General features: G+C 42.8%; 1 protein-coding gene across 3 annotated transcripts; it reads right to left on the bottom strand.

Annotated features, from left to right (window-relative positions):
- Window positions 1–120: 120 nt before the first annotated feature.
- On the bottom strand, window positions 121–24945 carry GDE1 (glycerophosphodiester phosphodiesterase 1). Of its 3 annotated transcripts, XM_019921804.3 has the most exons (7): window positions 24540–24945; window positions 17673–17848; window positions 15731–15836; window positions 13404–13496; window positions 7852–8063; window positions 6401–6574; window positions 121–1285 (listed from the first exon to the last, which is right to left on the bottom strand). In XM_019921804.3, exons 1-6 carry the CDS (start codon window positions 24798–24800, stop codon window positions 6427–6429), a joined length of 996 nt encoding a protein of 331 aa, XP_019777363.1. In that variant the 5' UTR covers window positions 24801–24945; the 3' UTR covers window positions 121–1285; window positions 6401–6426. The 3 variants fall into 3 exon arrangements, with proteins under 3 accessions (XP_019777363.1, XP_019777362.1, XP_019777365.1); XM_019921803.3 differs by lacking the exon at window positions 121–1285 and having other exon boundaries at window positions 5943–6574; XM_019921806.3 differs by lacking the exon at window positions 121–1285 and having other exon boundaries at window positions 5943–6574; window positions 17673–17844; window positions 24540–24678.
- Window positions 24946–25365: the final 420 nt, after the last annotated feature.

Genomic DNA, 25365 nt, shown 5'->3' with positions numbered 1-25365 from the left:
TGAATTTTACTGCACGTTGCGTACATGAGTCTTTTGGATTGGACTGGGGTGGGCATGTGTGGACTGGGACTCTACCCCTGTGAGGTTTTATACGTGATCATCAGAGTCTTACGTTGAACCAAACATGAAATCGGTGGTGATGTGTGGAATATATATATTGAATATGTATGTGTATGTGTATGTGTGTGTGTGTACATATGCACACATACATGTATAAAGCATTTTTTTGCAGATTTCCTAAATGATTCACAAGACACCTGACTCTACTTAAAACGGAAGAGTCCAGCAGAAAACTGCCATTACCAAATTACTCGGGAGGAGAAATCTCCTCTTGGGTAATCACTGTCATGAAATCTAATGGGAACTGAATTTAGAAAACATTTAAGACGAATTTAAAACACAAACATCCAGTCAGTGCTCAGTCATTGGTTCACTTCTTCATTGACTTATTTGCTCACTAAATCATTCATCAGCTGAATTCAGTTCTTTTGGTACCATCTTTGCTAGTGGTTGCTAGAAGTGCTTCTTCGTTCATCCCTTCGTTCAACAAATATGTACCACGTGGTGGGGAACAAGATGGTGCACAAGTCAAGACACAGCCTCCACTCTCATATACTGTCTAGCACATCACTTTTGGCAGGAACTTAATAATTAAACAGTAATTACTTATAGCAGGTGCCATGAAGGAGAAGCCCAAGGGACGACGGGAGACTTAACTTGCCTGTGGGGTCAGTGAAGGCAGTCTGTGGAATTGATGTTTGATGGGATTTTTTTCCCCTCTGTGTTATCCTAATGCTATCTGTGCTTCTGCACTGAAATGTGAACTCCCTCTGGAAGCATCGTTTTTGCTCACTTCCCATATGCTCAGGGCTTATATCCGGACTGCTTCTCCATTCACCTCTTATCTTTACTTCAGTGTAGCCCCTGCTTCTCCTGGAGGAGCAGACACAGTAGAAAGATCTAGTCTGTAGGTCTCACACACACATTTGGATGTGTGTAACATCCTCACATCCTTAGTCTTGAGATATAGGGGATATATTAGTTTGCTAGAGCTGCCATAACCCATAGCACAGACTGGAGGCTTAAACAACACAAATTCATTTTTTTCACAGTTCCAGAGGTGGGAAGTCTAAGATCAAGGTGTCCACAGTCGGTGTCCACAGTTTTGGTTTCATTCTGAGGCCTCTCTCCTTGGCCTGTAGATGGCCACCTTCTCGCTGTGTCCTCACATGGTCTCTCCTCAGTGCACACATCCTGGTGTACCTTTGTGTCCAAATTTCCTCATCTTATAGGGACACAAGACAGATTGGATTAGGACCCAACCTAATGGCTTCATTCTAACTAAGTCACATCTTTAAAGGACTTATCTCCAAATATGGTTACATTCTGAGGTACTGGAGGTCAGGACTTCACCATATGAATTTTGGGTCAATACAGTTCAGCCCGTAATAGGGGAAACTCACCCCCAGTCCCATCAGGACCTCTCATCAGGCAGCAGGGCTCTCATTGCTCGCTGCACCCAGGATCACACATGCAGCTGTTTGAACAGCCAGACCCAGGCCCTGCCCACTCTAGACCAACTAAATCAGGAATCCATAGTTTTCCCTGAAAGCTCTCAGATGGTTTCAGTGGGAAGCCAGGGCCGAGAACTGAGCTAGAATCTAGAGTAGTGCTTTCTGAACTTGCTTGACCATAGAAGTCACCTGAGGCACTTACTGAACATGCAAATAGTGAGCTAAGAATATTGCATCAAAAATTTCTAGGGGGGCTTCCCTGGTGGCACAGTGGTTGAGAGTCCGCCTGCCGATGCAGGGGACACGGGTTCGTGCCCCGGTCCGGGAAGATCCCACATGCCGCGGAGTGGCTGGGCCCGTGAACCATGGTCGCTGAGCCTGCGCGTCCGGAGCCTGTGCTCCGCAGCGGGAGAGGCCACGGCAGTGAGAGACCCGCGTACCGCAAAAAAAAACCCCCAAAGAACAAAAAACAAAAGGACAGCTTTTTACCCTTCTTTTTGGAGAGATTCCATGTGGGGGAAACAGAACACTTCTGACACTTCCGTGTGCCCCCATGCCTGGCCCCAAGCTCCGGGAGGACAGAAGCTCCTCTGCGTAGGACTTGCCCTCCGGAAGGACAGAAGCTCCTCTGCGTAGGACCTTGCCCTCCGGGAGGACAGAAGCTCCTCTGCGTAGGACCTTGCCCTCCGGGAGGACAGACGCTCCTCTGCATAGGACCTTGTCCTCCGGGAGGACAGACGCTCCTCTGCGTAGGACCTGCCCAATGCATGTCTTCATCTGGCTGTGGGTATGTAGCCTTTTAATAGCCTCCCATAATAAACCGGTGATCTAGTGAGTGAATGGGTTTTCCTGAGTTCTGTGAGCTGTTCTGGCAAATAATCAAACCTGAGGAGGGGACTGTGGGAATATCTGATTTATAGCCATTCAGTCACAATTGCGGGTAACACCCTGTGCTTGCAGCTGGCATCTGGAGGACGGTCGTCTGGGACTGAGCCCTTTACCCATGGAATCTGATTCTATCTCTGGGTAGATAGTGTCAGAACTGAACTGGATTCTGAAGGACCCTGCCTGCGACTGAGAATTGCTTGTTGTTGATGTGAGGAAGCCTCCACACACAGAACACACTAGAATTGGGCCCAGGAACCCCTTTCAGCCTCAAAGGACAACATTCTTTGAGAACCCTCTGCCCAGCTGATCTCCATCCTCTTCTTAACACTTGGTGTCCTGCTGTCAGATTTTGAGCGTAATTTAAAGTTTGACAAAGGAACACACAGGTCATTAATCTTCAGTATTTTTTTTTTTTTCCGCGGTACACGGGCCTCTCGCCGCTGTGGCCCCGTCCCGCTGCGGAGCACAGGCTCCAGACGCGCAGGCTCAGCGGCCATGGCTCACGGGCGCAGCCGCTCCACGGAATGTGGGATCCTCCCGGACCGGAGCACGAACCCGTGTCCCCCGCATCAGCAGGCAGACTCTCAACACCGTGCCACCAGGGAAGCCCTTCAGTATTTTTGATCAAAGAAATCAAGTAACTTTGCCCTACAGTAACCGTCACTCCATGCTAAGGTTTGAGTGGATGTCTGGAACACTTCATTAACTTCCACCTTGCCTTGTCCTCAAAGCTGTGGTTGACTGTCCTGTTGAAGCATTATTCCCACTTCAGGAAATGGTGTCATTTAGAGATTCTTGTCTAATAAAGAGTATTCATGTCTTAGTGAAATTCTTGTCAGGACAAGATTGCACGCTCATCTCCAAATAAGAAAATGAGTATCGTTTAATGAAGTAAGCAGTGGGTTTCTCAAGCCTTTTCAGGTAGCCCTTCCAGGTTATCTGTCTCCACCATTCTGAGAACACAGGGGCAGTCCAATGAACAGCAGAGGATGTGATTTTTATCCCTATTGACTTTCTTGGAAAGAATGCTATCTTTGGACGGCTCATTTGTTGATGCTACTGAATCATTACACTCCCAAATCTTTACCTCACTCTAGGTCTATATTCAGGTTCCTCAAGGAAATTTCCACTTGGCTATCCCACAACTCATTCTTACAACTTTTTTTTTTTGCGGTACGCGGGCCTCTCACTGCCGCGGAGCACAGGCTCCGGACACGCAGGCTCAGCAGCCATGGCTCACGGGCCCAGCCGCTCCGCGGCATGTGGGATCTTCCCGGACCGGGGCACAAACCCGTGTCCCCTGCATCAGCAGGCGGACTCTCAACCACTGCGCCACCAGGGAAGCCCTCTTACAACTTTTATTGTCTACTGTGACAGGCACTGCAAGGAGTGCTGGGAACGTTTCTCATGACTGAGCCCTTGCTAAGCGACAGAAAAAAGGATAAGCCTGGGTTTAGAGTGTGGGCTCTGGAATTACATAATCTGGGCCTGAATCCTTATCCTATTACTGTCTGTGACTTTAGGTAAGTTACTTAACTTCCTTGGGCTTTGGTTTTCTTCACTGTAAAATGGAATTATAATGGTACCTTGACCTCATGGTGTTGTAGCAGAGTAAACACATAGAAAGCATTTGAAACAGTGTCCAGTACATGGTAGGCAGTCCATAAATCTTAGTTATAAACAAGCATTTTACATGTACTCTTTCCTTTAATCACAACTACCCCTGCCGTGGTACTAATACTGCCCCTATTTTAGAGATGAATTCAAGACACTAGCTATATGACTTGCCCAAGGTCATAGAGCTAGAGATTAGGAATTCAGATTTAACTTTTTCTGATGTCAAATCCTGTTGTTGGGACTTCCCTGGTGGCACAGTGGTTAAGAATCCTCCTGCCAATGCAGGGGACATGGGTTCAAGCCCTGGTCCGGGAAGATCCCACATGCCGCGGAACAACTAAGCCCGTGCGCCACAACTACTGAGCCTGCACTCTAGAGCCCGTGAGCCACAACTACTGAGCCTGTGTGCTGCAACTACTGAAATCCATGCTCCACAACGAGAAGCTGCCACAATGAGAAGCCTGCGCACTGCAACGAAGAGTAGCCGAGTAGCCCCAGCTCACCACAACTAGAGAAAGCCCGCGCGCAGCAAAGAAGGCCCAATGCAGCCAAAAAAATAAAATCCTGTTTTTAACCCCTTTACTAAACCTTCCAAGTAAGTAATTAACACCTTCTTTCTTCATCTGAATTCTCCATTCTTCAAGGCCCACGACCACCTTAGCATAGGATCTCAATCCTTAATTGGGCCTGGCTGAGTCAAGTGCAATAGGGATTTGGGACAAAGGTCAAGAGACAGAGAACTTCTGGCTCTCAAAAGGTCTTCACACCACAGAAGGGATGTTGTGAACTCTGTGCTGCCCCCAAGAGAATTTCTTCCCTGTCAGTTGCTGTATAGCCTCTGCAGGTAAACCAAAGGGGGAATTCAGTCCTCAGATGTTTTCTTTGGTCCCTTTCTCTTCCTCTTGTCACTCTAGTCATAACGTGGCATGGAAGTCATGCAGTTTAGATATCTGTTCCATTCACTGAATCTCTGTTCTGCTGTTAATTTTAAAATTCAAGAAAATTCATTTGTAAACATCCCAAGCCTCATTTATTGTCCTCCTGCCAACACCAACTATAGCAAAAATCAGTCTGCTTCTCACCACCATCCAGCTGTGTAGGCTGGTGGCCGAGCTCAGTGACCCATGAGGATTCAGGAGGGAAGTCATGAATAAGCTGTGGGCCTGTGATCAAGGCCAGACAGGGCTGAATGGTGGGGGTGTGGGGCAGCTAGAGGAGAGAGCGAGCTTTGCAATTTTCTGAAGACTCAACTTCATTTTAAATGATGCCACTTAAGTTCACAATAAGACCCCTGGAAGCTCACATGGGAAAGAGCAGAGCTGGGAATCAAGGGCTCTACGTTATAAAGGCAGACAAAGTGAGTGGTTCTCTGAACCGACTGACCTGGACTTGAATACCAGTTACACCAAGGAATTTGAGACCTTGGGTAAGTGACTTTAACCTTGCAGTACCTCGGTTTCCTTATCAGTAAAAAGAGATTAATATCTCTGTAAGATTTTTGTGAGGGTTAATTAAAATAACACATGTTAAATCACTGAAGTTCCTGGTAAATAGTAAACAAGAAATTTTATCATGAGATCAGGCTCTATGTCACAGCTGTCATTTCTGGGAAGACCCTTCCCTTCCAGATTTTAGTTTTCTCATTTGTAAAATGAGGCTAAGCCTAGATGTTCCCAGAAGTTTCTTCTAGTTCTGTCTGTGATCATCTGCTGTAGAGCAGCTTGAAAGGGTACAACTCTGCCCCCTAGTGGTTTGTAGCTCTTATTTCTAGATACCATAAACAATCCCTCAGACTGATATTAAGACCTCCTTACCATTTTCTTTGCTTCACACCAATGTCTCACCAGGGGCCCTGGCCACTGGATTGGAAACAGCAGCTCCCTTAAATTCTTTACGTCTTAGGATATGACGCTTGGTACATGGTTTTCCCTTAGTGCTCCTTTTAATGATTTTATTAGTATGGTCACAAGTTTGATGTCTACAGTACATTGATAACATAGCTGGATACAAATATTTTAAATAAGTAAAGTTATGTAAGTGTGTCAAGTTTTAAAACGTCAACTCTGAGTGATCATGCATTTCCCATGCATTTGCATCTGCACCCCCAAATTGCACAATTCAATCTGTGCTTATCTTCATTGGGCTTCAGTGCGTGCCTCAGCTAGGTTGGGGCAAGAGTGTTGTGCCTTTTTGCAGACCCAGACTTTCAAGAGCATCGGTTTTGAACTCAGGCATTTCATGGAGCATGGTAGCAACACTGGGTTTTGCTTTGGTTCAGGTAAATACCCAGTTACCGACTACTGCTTGTGGGAGCCACCTGATCCCGCAAGGGCTTGGGTATATTGATATTCCTCCATGAGGCCAGCAGGCAGTTTCTGTACCTGTGTTTCCTCCCTGGGGGAAAAGTCTAGAAGTGAGGTGTGCAGTCTTCCAACATGCTGTCGGTGATATAGCTGGAACCAAGATGGGATTCATAGTAACTTTTTTCATCAAAAGTATTAACAGTCCAAGCAACAACCTGAATGCCTTTAGCTGACCACTTCTTCAAGTAGTCCCTGGAGAAAGAGGGAAAACCAACCTTGTTAGAATAATGCCAATTGTCTCAGGAATCTACAATGGTCACTAAATATGGTGTTCGCTGAGTACTAACAGCCCCCAGAAGGAGCCTCTTAACTGGCCTCCGCACTGCAGCCAGAGGGTGTTCCAAACCCAGCATGAGCACCTCCACCACGCCGCTGCGGCTTTCAACACTTCAGCCACTTGCTGAAGACCCCCCCACCCCAAACCCCTACCGGAGGCTGTACCTAGCCTAGTCCCACCTGTTTCTTTGGCCTCATCTTACACCACACTCCCCCGTTCTTTTCTGTGCTGTACTCTGTGTGCATACTGATTTTTCCTGCAGTTCCTTGAAAGAACCAGGCTCCTTCCTGCCACAGCACTTTTGCACGTGTCTTCCCCTCTGACTTGGACCTCCACCCCCAATCCCCTCATTTCCTTCAGAAATGAGGAATCTTCAGATCTTAGCTCAGCTGTTACTTCCTTGGGGATGTTTCCCCTGACTCCCTCGACTAGGACAAATTAATCAGCATATGTGCACTGTTCTCTCTGACACAGCATTTATCTTAGCTCTAATTTTATGTTTATTGGATCTTTATTTGATTAGCATTTATCTCTTCCACTTGACTATAAACTCCATGAGAGCAGACTGTGGCTTTCTTTCTTTACCACAGCATCTTCAGCTTCTTAACACAGTACCTTGCAATACTGCAGGCATACAACAAATATTTATTGAACTGAATGCACACATACCTGAAATAATATGAAACTTACGACTGTAACCACCTGAAATACACAGCTATAAAATTGCCAAAATAAAGATTCAGAGATTGCTAGCAGGTTAGGGAATGGAAAGTTTCCTGGGAGCAATGGAGTAGAGCCTGTAATATATAGGGGAGCAGAAGGAAAGTTGGGATGGATGAGGTAGGTGCCCACAAGACCTCTTCATTGTGGTTCTGCCCTAGATCCTATGTTGGTTTTTAAAGGGAGCCAATCACAAGGAAATACAATCTCTCTGTCTCTGACGTCATAGTTTGGCACGTTTATTTTTTCTTTAAAATGCACTAAAACCTAAGAATATTTGATCAACTTGTTTTGGAAACAGTGAAATATGCCTAAACTCTTCCCACCTGAGAAGCTAGTGGCATTTCAACTTGATAAAGGCATGGTGGGCTTCATGGGTGGGAACCAATCCAGGTGTCCACTGTTAATCCTCCCTTTTCAAGAAGAACATTCAGGAAATGTATCAGAAGATAAAAAAAATCTTCCAACTTACGGAGATACAAAATCCTTTTGTATGAGGAAAGCTGAAATTCCACACAAGTACCACAAGATATTATGCATACTCCAATCGAGCAAAATGTCCAATGCCACAAACATGGACTGTTTCCAGAAAGCAGCAAAGCGTGGTTTCCCATCTCCTGTATGGCTAAGGCTCCAAGGTCTGTGAATTAAAGCTGTTACTACATTCTGATCTGCTTGTCTCATCTGAAAGGAATTTTGGAAAATAAAGCAATTATCATATCTTAAGGCCAATACTTCTCATTTGTTCGTTAGATTTAGCCAATGTACTCAGTCTGTACAAGGGTATGCTGCCCCCCATGTCTACTAAATAAGTACTCCATCATAAACCCTTTGAGAAAATAATGTGTTGAATGTAAAGCATTTAATATATAGTATAAATGAGAACACTGCCTCCACAATCCTAAAAGAACTGCAATACTATCTTTAAAATGAGAACATTATAACCTCAGGGTCAAATTTTAATAATGTCACAAAGAGTAACTTTCAATTGGATATTGATTTAAATTATGGCCAGAGATAATTAGAACACAGTGAAGATGGAACCATGATCATTTCAAGATGCGCTGGTTAGTTTTTGATCCTTTTTAGAGAAGATGGCTGAAAAAAGTTGTGGGGGGCGGGGAAATGGGGTGAGAAGGGAGAGAAGTGGGGGCAGGGACAAGGACAGAGCAATGGACAAATGGGGGATATGGATGGAATTTTCTTAGTCTGTGCTCTATGGTCCTCTGGAAAAGGTATCACTCATTTTAAGGCCTCTGGTCAAGGAAGTTTGGGAAACACTGATCCAAATGTCTAGAAGCCCCAGGACACTATTCATCTCAATGACAGTTTATATCCCAGTAGGCTCCACCCTTACTGCAAAATTTTAAATACATGCTGTGTTGGTCACTGTTGAAGAACCAACTCATTATTTTGGAAACTGGTAAATAAAGGACAGGATTAAGCATTTATTTGCCTATTGGATAGCTAAACAGTAGATGAGATCCTCCTTATAGAAGTATTCCCTCTAGGTAATACATGAACAAGAAATGACAGACTTAAAATATTGACACTTTGAAACCCCTAGTAGGCACTTCCCTGGTGGTCCAGTGGCTAAGATTCCACATTCCCAATGCAGGGGGCCCGGGTTCGATCCCTGGTCAGGGAACTCAATCCCACATGCTGCAACTAAAGATCCCGTGTGCTGCAACTAAGACCCGGCACAGCCAAATAAATAAATGGATAAATAAATAAATAAATATTAAAAATAAAAATAAACCCCCTAGTAAACTGCCAGAGCCGGCCACTGGCATCAATAACAGCTGCTGACAACGTGACGAGACAACCCGGCATTATGCGCCCCCTGATGGAAGAAGACCCTTGCCTAAGAAATTACCTTGCCAAGAATAACTGAACCTAACCTGATCAAGCCTTCAGCTCTACCAATTCATAGGAAATATACAGAGGAGATGAATGTATTAAATTGTACCATGGCATAATTAGCAAAATCCAGACTTTGTTAAATAAACTCTACAAAACAACCTAATTTCTTCAATAAATACATGACAAGGGGGATTTATACACTGGATATTTGATGATCTTAAGGACTTCTTGTTAGTGGTTTTAGATGGGATAATGGTATTGTGGTTATGTTAAAAAAAAAGGAATCACTTTTTAAAGATACTTAATGTAATTTTCATGGATAAAATGATATGATATCTGGAATCTGCTTCAAAATAACCCTGGGGAGGAGGCGGAGTCAAGACAGCATTGTGGGAAGATGCGGAGTTAGCTTCTCCCCACAACGAGGGTGCCTGCCGGCTGCTGGTGGGGAACTCTGACGCCCAAGGAGACGGAAGGGACCCCAAAGTGAACCAGTAGGATGTAGGGGGACTGAGAGGGGAGGAGAAGTGGAGGACAGACAGGATCTGTGCCCCTGAGGCTGGGGAGATCAGGAGAGGTAGGCAGGAGGGGCCCTCCAGGAGGAGGGGAGAGGAGTGGAGGGTGATTGACCAGCCCACTCGGGCCTGAGGAGCCTGCTGGGCTCCCACGCTGATCCCCTGTCCTCCAAAGCCCCCTCCAGGCCGCATGGGTCCTTGGCGGCATAGGAGGGAGGTCAGGGAGATCAGGAGAGGCAGGTGGGAGGGGCCCTCCCAGACCAGAGGAGCAGGAGAGGAGAGGAGGGCCCCACCCACTTGAGCCCAGGAAGCCTGCTGGGTTTCCAGGTGAGATTCCCCCGCCCTCTGAGACCAGGGGTAGGGGACTCGCCTGGGCCCCTTCTGTTCCTTGAGCCTAAGCCCCACCCCCCACAGCCCCCAGGGCCTTTTCCAGCCCTGTGGGTCCTGAGCACAGGCCCTGCCCACCGCCCAAACCTCGCCCTTGCTTAGGCCCCGCCCCCCACAGCCAAGGCCTTCCCCCCAGCCCTTTTTTTTTAAATTTTCCCTCCTCCTCTTTTTTAGTATTGTGGTACTGATGTACCTTCCAGTTGTTGATTCATCTATATTTTAATTTTTATATTCTTTCTAACATATCTGGTAGTTTCCTAGTCTAATTTTATTTTTTACTTTGTTACTGTTCTCTTTTTTTTTTTGCCACCCCACGCGGCTCACGGGATCTTGGTTCACGAGCCCAGGGTTGGGCTGAAGCTCCTGCAGTGGGAGCTCCGAGTCCGAACCACCGGACTAACAGAGAACCTCAGACTCCAGGGAATACTCATCGGAGTGAGGTCTAACAGAGTTCCTCATCTCAGCACCAACACCCAACTCTACCCAATAGCCTACAAACTCCAGTGTTGGAAGCCTCAGGCCAAACAACCAGTAAGACAGGAACACAATCCCACTCATTAAAAAAAAAAAAATGAGATGTCAAAAAAATGTGTCATGAAGGAGCAAGGTAAAAAAAAACCTACGATACCAAATAAATGAAGAGAAAATAGGCAATCTACCAGAAAAAGAATTCAGAGTAATTTCAATGATAGTAAAGATGATCCAGAATCTCAGAATGAAGGCACAGATTGAGAAAATACAAGAAATGTTTCACAAATATCTAGAAGAACTAAAGAACAAACAAACAGAGATGAACAACACAATAACGGAAATGAAAAATACACTAGAAGGAATCAATAACTGAGGCAGAAGAACGAATAAGTGAGCTGGAAGACAGAATGGTGGCAATAACTGCCAAGGAGCAGAATAAAGAAAAAAGAATGAAAAGAATTGAAGACAGTCTCAGAGACCTCTGGGACAACACTAAACTCACCAAATTTGAATTACAGGAGTCCCAGAAGAAGAAGAGAAAAAGAAATGGTCTGAGAAAATATTTGAACAGATTATAGTCGAAAACTTCCCTAATATGGGAAAGGAAATAGTCACCCAAGTCCAGGAAGCACAGAGTCCCATACAGGATAAACCCTAGGAAAAGCACACCAAGACACATATTAATCAAACTAACAAAAATTAAATTCAAAGAAAAAATATAAAAAGCAGCAAGGGAAAAACAAAGAATAACATACAAAGGAATCCCCTTAAGGTTATCAGCTGATTTTTCAACAGAAACTCTGCAGGCCAGAAGGGAGTGGCAGGATATACTTAAAGTGATGAAAGAGAAAAACCTACAACCAAGGTTACTCTACCCAGCAAGGATCTCATTCAGATTCGATGGAGAAGTCAAAAGCTTTTCAGACAAGCAAAAGCTAAGAGAATTCAGCACCACCAAACCAGCTTTACAACAAATGCTAAAGAAACTTCTCTAGGCAGGAAACACAACAGAAGAAGAAGACCACAAAAACAAACCCAAAACAATTAAGAAAATGGTAATAGGAACATACATATCGATAACAACCTTGAATGTAAATGGATTAAATGCCCCAACCAAAAGACAAAGACTGGCTGAATGGATACAAAAACAAGATCCATATATATCCTGTCTACAAGAGATCCACTTCAGACCTAGGGACACATACAGACTGAAAGTGAAGGGATGGAAAAAGATATCCCATGCAGATGGAAATCAAAAGAAAGCTGGAGTAGCAATTCTCGTATCAGATAAAATAGACTTTAAGATAAAGACTGTTACAAGAGATAAGGAGGGACACCACATAATGATCAAGGGATCAATCCAAGAAGAAGATATAACAATTATAAATATTTATGCATAGGAGCACCTCAATATATAAGGCAAATGCTAACAACCATGAAAGGAGAAATCGAAAGTAACACAATAATAGTGGGGGTCTTTAACAGACCTAGAGTCTGTCGTACAGAGTGAATAAATCAGAAAGAGAAAAACAAATACTGTATGCCAATGCACATAAATGGAATTAAAAAAAAAGGTACTGATTAACCTAGTTGCAGGGCAGAAGTAAAGAGGTAGACGTAGAGAATGGACTTGAGGACATGGGGTGGGAGGGCAAAGCTGGGGTGAAGTGAGAGTAGCATTGACATATATACACTATTGAATGTAAAACAGTTGGGTGGTGGGCAGCAGCAGCATAGCACAGGGAGATTGCCTTGGTGTTTTGAGATGACCTAGAGGGGTGGGATAGGGAGGATGGGAGGGAGGCTCAAGAGGGAGGGGATATGGGGACATGTGTGTGCATATGGCTGAGTCGCTTTGTTGTGCAACAGAAACTAACATAGTATTGTGAAGCAATTATACTCCAATAAAGATCTATTAAAAAAAATAACTCTGGGGCTTCCCTGGTGGCGCAGTGGTTGAGAGTCCGCCTGCCAATGCAGGGGACACGGGTTCGTGCCCCGGTCCGGGAAGATCCCACATGCCGCGGAGCGGCTGGGCCCGTGAGCCATGGCCGCTGAGCCTGCGCGACCGGAGACTGTGCTCCGCAACGGGAGAGGCCACGACAGTGAGAGGCCTGCGTACCACAAAAAAAAAAAAAAAAAAAAAGAACGAAAAAAAAAAAAACTCTGGGGATAAATGGGGTTATGGATGAAACAAGCTGGATTATGGTTAAAGGAGGGCTTGCTGTGTAGTATCTATGTATTTGCATATTTCAAATTATGCATATTTTAAATTCTCTATAAGACTTATTTTTTAAAAAGGTATAGTCTGCTGTTACTTAGTGAGACACAGAAATATATAATTCATTCTGTTCTGAGAATGTTTCCAAAGTAATCTGAATGAGCCTATAAACAACATGAAAGAAGGAGCTAAAAAGGAATCATGGTATTTTAAAACGGCGTACGAGTACTTTCCCCTTCCTGCATTTTTGTTAATTTAAAAGAGGAGTCTCTTCACAGATGTAGAGAACAAACGTATGGACACCAAGGGGGGAAAGGGGGTGGGGTGGGGGGGGGTGGTGGTGGGATGAATTGGGAGACTGGGATTGACATCCATACACTAATATGTATAAAATAGATAACTAATAAGAACCAGCTGTATAAAAAATAATAATAAAATTCAAAAAAAAAGAGAAGTTTCTTAATTCAGTTCAGTTTAACGGGCATCTATCTTATGCTTATTTAGCCCACTGCTATTATTACCACCAACTAACATAATATTATATACAACAAAAATCCAGAATTTTACCTTATAGATAACTTCTGGCAAGAAAGAGCAGACAATACTATTATTGTATAGTTGAGGAAACTCCATATATATTTTCTTCAGAGCATCAGTAGCCTGTAAAAGAGATTCATGTATTTAAAGTCTATTAAAATGTAGTCCCAACCAGTAACTACTATATATAAGTACAACTCTATTAAGTAAATCAGAAATTTACTAATATATGGGGATGTGAAAAGGAGTTTTGGTAGGTTGCTTTATCCACTAGGATGCATTTTAAACTCACATCAGCAGATAAGGAAGAAGCTGGGGTACTGCTGCTTTACTATTTTGTTGAGAGGCTCACCTCCTTTTGTCATACTTTGGAAAAGTATGGCAGACTACAGGCCAGTGGAGGTTGGAAGCAAAATTTTAAAATCTTTTCCTTATATTCTAGTTTAGCCACTAGGATAGGTCCTTCTATACCCACAACTCTATCTCCCTCTGCCTTTCCTAGCTGAAGTGGGAGTCAACCAGTCTGCAAACTAGAGAGGGTAGATTTTCTCAGTCTAGGCGACTAAGAGGAAACGTCATCCATCATCAACAGGGAAGGAGAAGCAATGGGACAAGGGAGAAACTGGGAAGAGTCTCCCAACTCTTCCCAAGAAAAGCAGAAGTTTCTTTTTGCAGTAGACCAGCTACCAAATGAAGAAGAAGTGATAGAATTAAAATACTGATAGTTTGTAACCTCTAGTGAATTAACAGATTTGGCCACTGAGCAACAGTAGCAGCTAACAACAGAGATGACCAGACGTTAGGTGGAATGTAATGTTGCTACATCATAATTCTTGAAATACCCCTAATTTTTGGAAAGTCACACATAACCTATAACCAAATATAAGCAACTAAATGCATTCCCCAAAATAAAAAACATAGAAAACATAGAAATTATTCATCTCATGCTTCCCTTCACTAATATCACAGAGTGTGAGCTATAGAGCCGCAGTCGTTTTCTTGTTGTGAACTAACATGCACCATGTGTGATGCTTCACCTACATTCTTTATCTGATTCTCGCAACAACCCTATGTGATCATTTCTTACATTGTTCCCATTTTGCCCATAAGGGAACAGAAGCTTATCAAGGTTAAGGTTACACTGTAGTAGGTGAGAGTTTAATCACAATCTCCAAAGCCCGTGATCTTGGCTCCTGTTATCTACTGTCTCCAATTTAATGCCAACACTTGTTCCTTTATACTCCCATTTTTTAAATTAATTAATTAATTAATTAATTTTGGGGGCTGCGTTGGGTTTTCGTTGCTGTGTGCGGGCTTTCTCTAGTTGCGGCAAGTGGGAGCTACTCTTCATTGCAGTGCACGGGATTCTCATTGCGGTGGCTTCTCTTTGTTGCAGAGCATGGGCTCTAGGCGTGCGGGCTTCAGTAGTTGTGGCTCACAGGCTCTAGAGCGCAGGCTCAGTAGTTGTGGCACATGGGCTTAGCTGTCTCATGGAATGTGGGATCTTCTTAGACTAGAGCTCGAACCCGTGTCCCCTGCATTGATAGGTGGATTCCTAACCACTGTGCCACCAGTGAAGTCCCTATGCTCCCATTTTGGTGAATTAGATCACTATGTTCTGCCCAATGCTGCCCAAACCATCTGTGAGCACCCAACCAGAAAGCTCAAATAGCTGGGGAAAAAAAAAAAATTTCTTCTCCTCCCTCACCCCTCTTTATTCTAAGAAAATAATCATGAAGGTCAGTACACCATGGGTGAAATGTAGGACCTATCAGCGTTCCCAAACATGGGCCGTTATCATCAATAAAACCCGAGGTGCTCATTAAAAATCTTGTTCCTTGGGCTTCCCTGGTGGCGCAGTGGTTGAGAGTCCGCCTGCCGATGCAGGGTACACGGGTTCGTGCCCCGGTCTGGGAAGATCCCATGTGCCGCGGAGCGGCTGGGCCCGTGAGCCATGGCCGCTGAGCCTGCGCTCTGCCACGGGAGAGGTCACAACAGTGAGAGGCCCGCATACTGGAAAAAAAAAAAAAAAAGAAGTGCCTCTTTACTGTTCATTTAATATCTTTTGTAAATGTTTCATGCAAATAAAAGAAACCTGACTGTTCTATTTTGTGCTAGTTGTCGAATATTGGGGATTGTTAAATGGTTCCATCAAAGGTTAAAAGGTTAAAAAGGTTCCATAATTTACTGTTTCCTTGAAGATGTGGATTTTTGCACTGTAAACTTCCATTAAGCAAATATAATTTGTAAAAATAATTTAAGAATATAAAAAATAAAATATATAGTTAATTTTGGAACAAACTAGCACTTAAATAAAGCTGTCTTTTCCAAAGTGCAGTCTATGGTATAAACTGTACCATATTTGCATAGCCTTTGACATCAAAGAAGATTGTGAGGTTACGGTTTAGGCACTCTGCAACAGCTTCTCTCAGGGTAGGAATCTTTTCATCAGGGAAATCACTCCTATAAGAGAGGGAAAAGGAATAGTACATTGTAGGAACAAGGAAAAGATAAAAGTTTAGTGAAACAGACATTTGAAAAATGTCTCCCAACCAAAGGAGAAGAGTGTTTCCCCAACTTCCTTTCTCCAACCATACCAAAGTCCAAGGATAATATGTTTTTTTTTTGATAATATGTTTTTAAACCAAATTAAAGATATTCTTGGCCACAGAACAGCAACAACAAAAATCATTTATTTTTTAGGCAGTCACTGGATTTATAATATAATTAGTAACTCTACTCACTCAAGGGCAGAGTGTATGCCATCTTTGGAGAACTCAGAGACCCAAGACTGTACTTTCCCTAATAGAACCTTATGCAGGAGAAATTCCTAGCTATATATACATCTTTTAACTGTACAGTTGTGCATTTAAGTGAAACTGGTTAAAATAATTTTCTAATACATATGTTTCTGAAAAAGAAAAGGAAAGTTAAGTGCCTGACACATAAGAAATCAGCTTTTCTCAAATAACAAAATTTCACTCTACATGATTTAACTTATGCTAATTCAACGGTATTAATTCAACTGTAAGATATTGGTTTTAAAAAAGATAAAGATAAATAGTACAGCAAACTCTGCCAGCCACTCTATTCAGTGACTATTCCCTGGGAATCAGAGACATGAATTTGCTATTCCTCCGGCTAGTCTTAGTTGCCATGCTTCCCTCTCAGGATGAGCATTTTACCCCACTGACAGAAATTTTCCCTTCTTTTCCAACAACACAGTCTCTAAACACAAGCCAATTATTTGGTATTTAAGCAAAGAAAATGCAACCTTTCAACTATGGAACAAAGACTGCTTGGGTTAAAGACATTAAGATGGCATATTGGCTCCAATACCATGCCTTTTTAGAGTATTTTAAGGGTGACGCTGACCCTAAGCATTTTTTGCATTAAGTGCTGACTTTGAATTTGACATCTTATTAGCTACAGTGTCACTGTAATATTAAAACCAGCCTTCCCCTTGCCTACAGCTGAGCAATGAAATGTCTGTAACAGCAGAGAGCAATTCCAGCAGCTTGGACTCAGAACTTTCAAGTGTTATCAGTATTCTTTCTAAAGTATGACTTCCTTTGGCTGACTTTTAATTTCTTTCAGTTCCTAGGAAAATAAAGTCTGAATCACCTTTTAGGGAGGACTACAGTTTAATCACTGGGTCAAATAAATTGACCAGAGAATTGATATGACATGAATTACAGTAAGAACACATTTTTCGGTATTACAAAGACAAGAGGAGAGGGATTTAAATAACCACATTCCAAAGTATATTACCCAGATACCAATTCTGAGGTGTTTATAGTTGTTAATGGTGGGAAGGGCATGGGTTCTGTGGTCATATACATTTTAGAAACACTAAGTTAAAGGCAAGAATTGATTGACGTGAAATGTTTATCCCCAAGGGGAATATCTAAAGTATAGTGTTGGATCTTATTTGATCATAGAACCCTTTTCTTCTGGAACATCTCATACAATTAGCTCTGATATACATACACACACACACCACATATACATATATAAATTTATATGACAGTACAAAGTAATTGTCACGTTAGAGTACCGTCTTGAGAATAATTTCTGAAGCCAAATTTGGCCTCAGTGGGAAAAGCTGAAAAGCATTCATGCCATATTTCTGTTGTTCGTGGCACCTGCCCATTACTTGGGAAACCTGTATACAGCTGAAAACAAAACACAACAAAACAACTCTTCTGGAGCAGAAGATGTAATTAGAAGGTGCCAGTGTCTTTCTGTGATCTCCAACACAAGTTGAAAGATATGTTTAGCTGACAGTACACCACTTACCTTAATCTGTGATTTGCTGCAGGATTAAGCTTCCTAATTTGTTCAAATGTCAAATCACACAATCGACCGGTGCCGTCAGTTGTCCTATCTACTGTGCTATCGTGCATTAAGACAGGAATCCCATCAGAAGTAAACTCAAGGTCCAACTCCACGCCTGTTGCTCCATTCTTAGCTGCCTTAACAAAAACACCAACGATATCAATGTCAAGTGGCCACAGATGTCATTTTGCAATCTAAACACTAAAGATGACCAACAGGACTGGCTAAGTAGACAGTTTCTCTTACTGATTCTATTCCCTTCCTATACCAAAGAGCAACCCAACCTATTTCTCTTTTTCATGGATGTTAACCTTACTTCAGGGTCCACACTTATGGATTCCTTATAAACTTCAATTTCCCCACTTTTCTCACTCTCAGAGTGGCAGATGGGGAGACTTCTGGAATTTGTTTTCTCTGGTTGCTTTAACTATACAGACCATTAATGGCTTACAATTACAAATATTTCGTCACATTTCACTGTTTACCTACACTCTCTTTGGTGCAGTATCTCTGATGGTTCCCCTGTTTGTTGATTAGTTGGATATTGCACTACCTTGGCATAAACAGGACGAGTCAGGTTTTTGCTGGTTTAATTCCATCCTCTAGAGCAGAAACACCAAGACTGCTTCTAGAGGACGCTAGATTTTGTTTATGTGAGCAGCACTGGCTGTTGGCCAACAAGTTGGTAAGCCCGATAAGGTGCACAAGAATTTATCTAAAAAGAGAACATGAACATAAAGTTTGAGGGGCCATGCTCCTCTAAGACACACTATCCAACATTTGCTTCCTTGGCTTCTTTGTCACAATGAAGACGTGAAACACTCATTATGATCAAGACTTTAAAGACTTTAATTTTTTTTTAAATTATGCAAACATACATAGTAGTATACAGCAAAAAAAAGACTTAACAGATGTTAACATTTTGCCATATTTGCTTCAATCTCTTGCTGCCCTGAAACAATAATAGCTATATTCTTTATTGAGCCTTTATATTTGTCAGGCACTATTCTAACTGCTGTAAATGTATTAACTCATTTGATCCTCACAACCCTTCAGGAAGTACTATTAACATTCTCACTTTCAGATGAGGAAACTGAGAGAGATTAAGAAACTTGCTCTGGGTTACACAAACTAGGACGTGGTAGAGGCTACACTCTTCACCACATGACTTTGCCATCACACTACAGATACAGCTAAACTCCTCCCCACTTCTTCTCCAGAGGCAACTGCCAAGTGGACGTGCATAATTTCTATAATTCCCTTACAGGTCTTTATATATTTACTACACACTTAAGTACCCATAAACAACATACAGCACTGTACTAGTGCACAGTAAGCATTCAATAAACATTAGCCATTGTTATTGTGTTTTGTTAACATGTTTTTAACCGTAAAATAGTCAAATTTATTAATTATGTCCCTTATAGGTGGAGATTTGTCTATCTTATTTAAATCCTTTCTTACCCCCACTTATAAACAACTGTTTTCTTCTAGGCTTCAGTTTGATTTTCACATATATGACCAAGATTTCCCCCTCTAAAAATTCCAATTCCATCACTAACTGGCTATGTCATCTAATTACAAATATTACTCTTGCCTCCGTTTCATCACTTTTATGATGATACTTCTTTAATGATCTTAAGAGTTGTGAGGATTTAGAAATAATGTATGTAAATCACCAAGCTTGGTGCCTGGGTCAGAGGTGGCGCTCAACAGAAGCTATTACGACTAGAAAAACACTTCTGCCTCGGTGAAAAAGTCATTACATAAGATGTAATGCTTACATCTACACTGATTAAAAGGTACATCTTTTTATAAGATTAAAGGTATATCTTTTCTAAGTTTAATAATGCACTGGTAAATCCACATGGGTTATATATTGTATAACATAAAACAAGATCACATTTCCAGTATTCACAGTGCATCTCTCTCACTGTAATACAAATGTTACCCTTACTCCTTGATGCTAGTAATTCAGTTCAATTGTACTTTTATCCATTAGGGCCATTGTTACTTGGCTACAAAACAAAAAAAACAATGGTGAGACACTGTATTTTAGCAAGAATACTAAAGGTAATGAGTTCATTTATTTGTCTTTTCTGTGTAGTTTATTAAGGCCCAAAACAAAAGTTCTATAAAAGAATCACCATACTAGAGCTTCTTAGACCAGATCTTCTAATGACTGCATTCAACTTTCTTTCCCAATACTTTTATGTAGAGGCAAAAAGATAAACCCCTGAATCTGATTCACATATTAGTATATACTTCATACTCTTATTTCAAGCAGTTTCTTATAATAGTATTTTTCTTCTAAACATACACACGTCACATAAACTAGTCTACATAAATACTGTAATTTATTAAAATTTTACTTAAGATGTTAATTTGAAACTATACTAATAGTTTAGTAATAGAATAGTATAGTGTAGTATAGTTAGAGAAATCAGATCAATGATTGCCTTGCAGCAGAGGCAGGAGTAGGGGTTGACTCCAAAGAGAACACAAAGGAACATTCTAGGGTGATGGAAATGGATTGAGGTGGTGGCTACCCAGGTGTAAATATTTATCAAAACTCATCAAACTGTATACTGAAAATGTATCTTTTATTGTATGTAAATTATACTTTGACAAAGTTGATTTAAAAAGTGTCTGCTTTAATAAAGTCATTATACTTATACGGCTTTTGACATACTATTCACATACCATAAAATTCATCCATTTAAAGTGTACAATTCAATGGTTTTCAGCATATTTGCAGTTGTGCAACCATCACTACAATCGCTTTCTGAACATCTTCACCCCAAAAAGAAACCCCATATCCATTAGCAGTCAGTCCCCACTTCTCTCTCCAACCCTCCCAGTCCCTGGCAAATACTAATCTACTTCTTTCTCTATGGCTTTGCCTATTCGAGACATTTTATTTAACAGAATTATATAATATGCAGTCTTCTGTGACTAGCTTCTTTTACTTAGCATACTGTTTTCAAGGTTCATTCATGTTATAACATGTATGGGGACTTCATTCATTTTTCTTGCTAAATAATATTCCATTGTGTGGCTATATCACATTTTATTTATCCTTTCAACAGCTGATGGACATTTCTGTTGTTTCCACTTTTTGGCTATTATGAATAATGCTATGAACAACCCCGTTCAAGTTTCTGCATGATGCATGTTTTCAATTCTTTTGAGTATATACCTAGGAGTGAAATTGCTGCTTCAGATGGTAATTCTATCTTTAACCGCTTTCTAAAAAATTAATTAATTAATTAATTATTGGCTGTGTTGGGTCCTTATTGCTGCATGTGGGCTTTCTCTAGTTGCGGCGCACGGGCTTCTCATTGCGGTGGCTTCTCTTGTTGTGGAACACGAGCTCTAGACGGGTGGGCTTCAGTAGTTGTGGCTCGCGGGCTCTAGAGCACAGGCTCAGTAGTTGTGGCACATGGGCTTAGTTGCTCCGCAATCTTCCTGGACCAGGGCTCGAACCCGTGTCTCCTGCATTGGCAGGTGGATTCTTAACCACTGTGCCACCAGGGAAGTCCTTTAACCTTTTGAGGAACCGACAGACTAGTTTCCCACCATCAGTGCATGAAGGTTCCAACTGCTGCATAATCTTGCCAATACTTCTGTCTGCCTTTTTGATTACAGCTGTCCTAGTGGGTATTAAGTGTTATTTCACTGTGGTTTTGAACTGCATTTTTCTGATGGCTGATAATGTTGAGTATCTTTTCTGATGGGCTTATTGCTTATTTGTACATCACAATTCTTCCAACAAATATTTATTGAGTGTCTACTATGTATCAGGCACTGTTCTAAGCAGTGAGGAGAGAGTGGTGAGCAAGAAAGAAAAGGAACATGGATCTTACACTTTACTGGGGAGAAACAGACTATACACATGTTACATGTATTATGATAGTGATAAATGTTTGAAAAAGAAAATAGAGGGTAATGTGAAAGTTAAGGCAGGTGGGGGGTCACTAGACAAGGCAATCAGGGAAGGCCTCTTTAAGAATATGACATTTGAGCTGAGACCTTAGTGATAAAAGGGAGTCAACAATACAAAGATCCAGGGGAAGAGTTTTCTAAGTAGAAGAAATGGCAAATATAATACAGAGGCCACAAGGCAGGAAGGAGCCACAAAGTACTGATTGCCTACCCAGATCTATTTCCTTTCTTCTTCCCTGCTGTTCTTTCTCCAGTGTTCAGCTTTCTCCTCTGCTGTAAGTGGACTATTCCCAACCCCTCCGTGTGTGTCTGTCAGAGAGAGTAAGAGAGGCTGACTGACTTCTGGGCAAGACTTATGGAAGAGGGAGTAGAGCCTTTTCTTGAGGCTGGATGCTGATATGTAAGAATGTGAGTCCTGGGGCTGCAGTGGCCACCTGGCAACTACAATGAGGGCTAGTAAATATGCTACAGGTGGCAGAGCAGATAGATCAGTAGAAACGGTGTCCTCCACAATCACAAATTGAACAGCGGAATAAACCATCCTGGAAGTCACCTCTCCCACACACACCTCTTGCTATGTGAGATAGTCCCCTTATTGTCTGAAATATTTTAAGTTAGATTCTCTCTTACATGAAGCCAAAAGCATCATTAACAAACACCCAAGGTGGTTTAAACAGAGGGAGTTGGGGCTTTGAGAAAGGTCCAAAATGGAAAGGTGTTCTGATTTTACCTAACTGCAATAGAAAAAACACTGGAGGGTTTTAAATATGGGCATGATATAATCTGAATTATACTTTTAAAGCTGCACTGTGGCCCCTCTGTGGAGTGGACTGTGGGTTTGATTTCATGCTTCTGTCACTGTTTATAATCGTGACTCCGTTTTTGGAATGCATTCATTTCACCGCTCTCAAGTTTTTCCTTCTCTATCTATTCCATAATCTACCAGAAATTCTACCACTGTCAGAATGCCTTCCCTGACTTTTTACATAATAGAATGTTTAAGAATATAAATTATGAGCTGCAAACAAGCAAAGTGAAAAAGAACAGGACAAAAAACAAACTTTGAAGGAAGTAAACTACATATTTCTTTTGAAGTCAAGAGGGAGGACGTGACCTTGTCTTCTGCAGCTAAATTCTGTCACGGCTAAAACGTTCATTGATAATGACCTTGTATTTGAACAAGCTAAATTACATCTCATTTCCTCTTAAAACCAGGAATCAGCTTGGTGCAATGTTATTTATCATAATTACATATATTAAAGACATGTTCAGGGCTTCCCTAGTGGCGCAGTGGTTGAGAGTCCACCTGCCGATGCAGGGGACACGGGTTCGTGCCCCGGTCCGGGAAGATCCCACATGCCGTGGAACGACTGAGCCCGTGAGCCATGGCCGCTGAGCCTGCGCATCCGGAGCCTGTGCTCCGCAACGGGAGAGGCCACAACAGTGAGGCCCGCGTACCGCAAAAAAAAAAAGACATGTTCAACCTAAACATACAAGACATGAATGGAGTTTAGCTATAACTCCCTTGCAACACAACAGGATATGACACACTATGTATATGTGTATTTCGCATACATACTTTCTCATTTAATGTGAGGTATAGCCTATTTCATCGAATCACAACCGATTAGGTGGATATTAACATCATTCCCATTGTCCAGATGAGGAAACTTAAGGTCAGAGCTGGGACTAGAGTGAGGAGCGGTACCCTAGGGTGCCTTGCTTGCTACATCCTACCCCTGACTCTGACTGGGACACAGAGCGCTTAAGTAACTTGTTCATTACACAATACTGTCTGTCCCTAGCTGGACAAAGAAAGGACATTCAGTTCAAATTTTACATCCTGGAACATATTCTAATCTAGGACAAAGGGCACTGGGACTTGGAATCAGAAGGCTGAATTCGAAAAGGAGCTGTGTGTGTTTGAGCCAGTTTTCCTACCCACTTAATGTTAAAATAATGTTTCAGGGAAATGAGAGGATCAGATATATTTCCACATATGCAAAAGTGCCTAGACAACTGCAAAGCTCTCTTACTACGCAAGCTGTTATTATGATGAAGTCCGGAGACTGCCGAGAGCTCCCTGTGGAAAGGGGAGGCAGAAATTATCAGGAGTCCCCCTGCTAGTGTTGTCTTACCACGGGGAAAGGTGATAAGGAGATGATTTGGATAATTTGAAGGACAAGTAAAGACAGCCGCTGTGAAGGTGATCCGTTTAGAGTATGTTAGCTAACGACTGACCAAGGCTCTACTTAACCTGGCCACATTTCCTACTTCATTCACACACCAGCCTTTGTTTTGTCCCTTGAAGTCAGGCCATATACTGTCTATTCTGTTACATGAGGATTCCAACATCATTCCCACCTCAGGACCTTTGCACTTGCTGTTCCCTTTTCCTGGAGCACTTTTCCCCCAGATCCATGGCGGCTCCTCATAATCCCGGTCTCAGTTCAAAGGTCACTTCTTCGGACAGGATTTCTGTCTAAAATGACCCTCCCGACATTCCTTATTCGGTAACCCTATTTCTTCATTGCACTCATCGCTTTCTTAAAGTACCTTATGTACGTGTTTATTTATTTAAGACCTGTCTCCCCTACTCCAATGCAAGCTCTGTGAAAGCAGGTACCCTTTCTGTCTTGTTCATGACCATCCTCAGTACCTGGCACATAGCAAATACGTTAAGTATTTGCAGTGTTCTATAAACACTTGAAGTCTGGAGATTTTCCGTAATTCAGAGGGATCCAGGGCCACTTGAATGTATTCCTTGTGGACAAATGGGGAAGTGGTAAGGCTATCATGAAAAGGCTGGGGAACCTTCGGAAGGACAGGCACAAGTCCAAGCTCCCAGGGGGCGCGCAAGGGCGGGAGGAGTGTAGGACTCACCTGCCGAATGGCCGCCAGCGTGTTCTCGGGCGCGTCGTGGCCGCCGCCGCGGTGGGCGATGACGGAGACGCGGTCCCGGGGCTTGAGCACCTGCATGGCCCTGCGGGAGGGCACCGGCTCAAAGCTGAAGAGCCGCAGCAGAAGGTAGAGGCTGCCGGTGAAGAGGCAAGCATTGAAGGGACTGCGCGTCACCAGCAGCAGCAGCATCATCAGGAAGGAGAAGGGGCCCATGAGGCCCCCCTGTTCCTCCCATAGCCACATGCCGGCGCCCGCACCGGCACGGACGGGAGTCCCAGTCCCGCCGGGCTCCGCGGATAGGAAACCAAGAAACTACGACGACAGCCCAAAGCGCTGACCGCAGCTGACACCCTTCGACTGGACGAGCGCCGCACAATGGCGGCAGCGACTACTTCCGTAGAAGGAGCCCGAGGTCCAGCCAATCAGGGCCGAGGATCTCCAGAGCTCGGGGCGTAGCAGCTGCCAAGGCAACGGAGGCGAGTTCCAAAGTACGTTTTGCGTTATTCTGTGGTCCGGATTTCCTCAGGGGCTTTCAAACTCTAGAAGCAAGGCGAGGGAAATGACAGCAGTCTTAAGGTCGTAAGACTGGAAAGGATCTTAATGACTCCATTTTGCCGTCAAGGAAACTTTGGAGGGGCAGGACGCTTACACTATTGATTAATTCAATTGAAGGTATGCGAACAGCAGTCCGGATGCTCAGGACAACAGCAAGTGAACAGGACCGACAGGATCCCTGCTCTCATGGGGCTTACATTCTCGTGGGGCAAAATAATAGTGTTAGAGAGTACAGTTAACATTTATAGAGCAC

The sequence above is a fragment of the Tursiops truncatus genome, chromosome 15 (assembly GCF_011762595.2).
Source record: "Tursiops truncatus isolate mTurTru1 chromosome 15, mTurTru1.mat.Y, whole genome shotgun sequence".
Classification (NCBI taxonomy): Eukaryota; Metazoa; Chordata; class Mammalia; order Artiodactyla; family Delphinidae; genus Tursiops; species Tursiops truncatus.
Note: the sequence above shows the minus strand (reverse complement) of the source record. Positions and strands in the feature narration are given on the sequence as shown.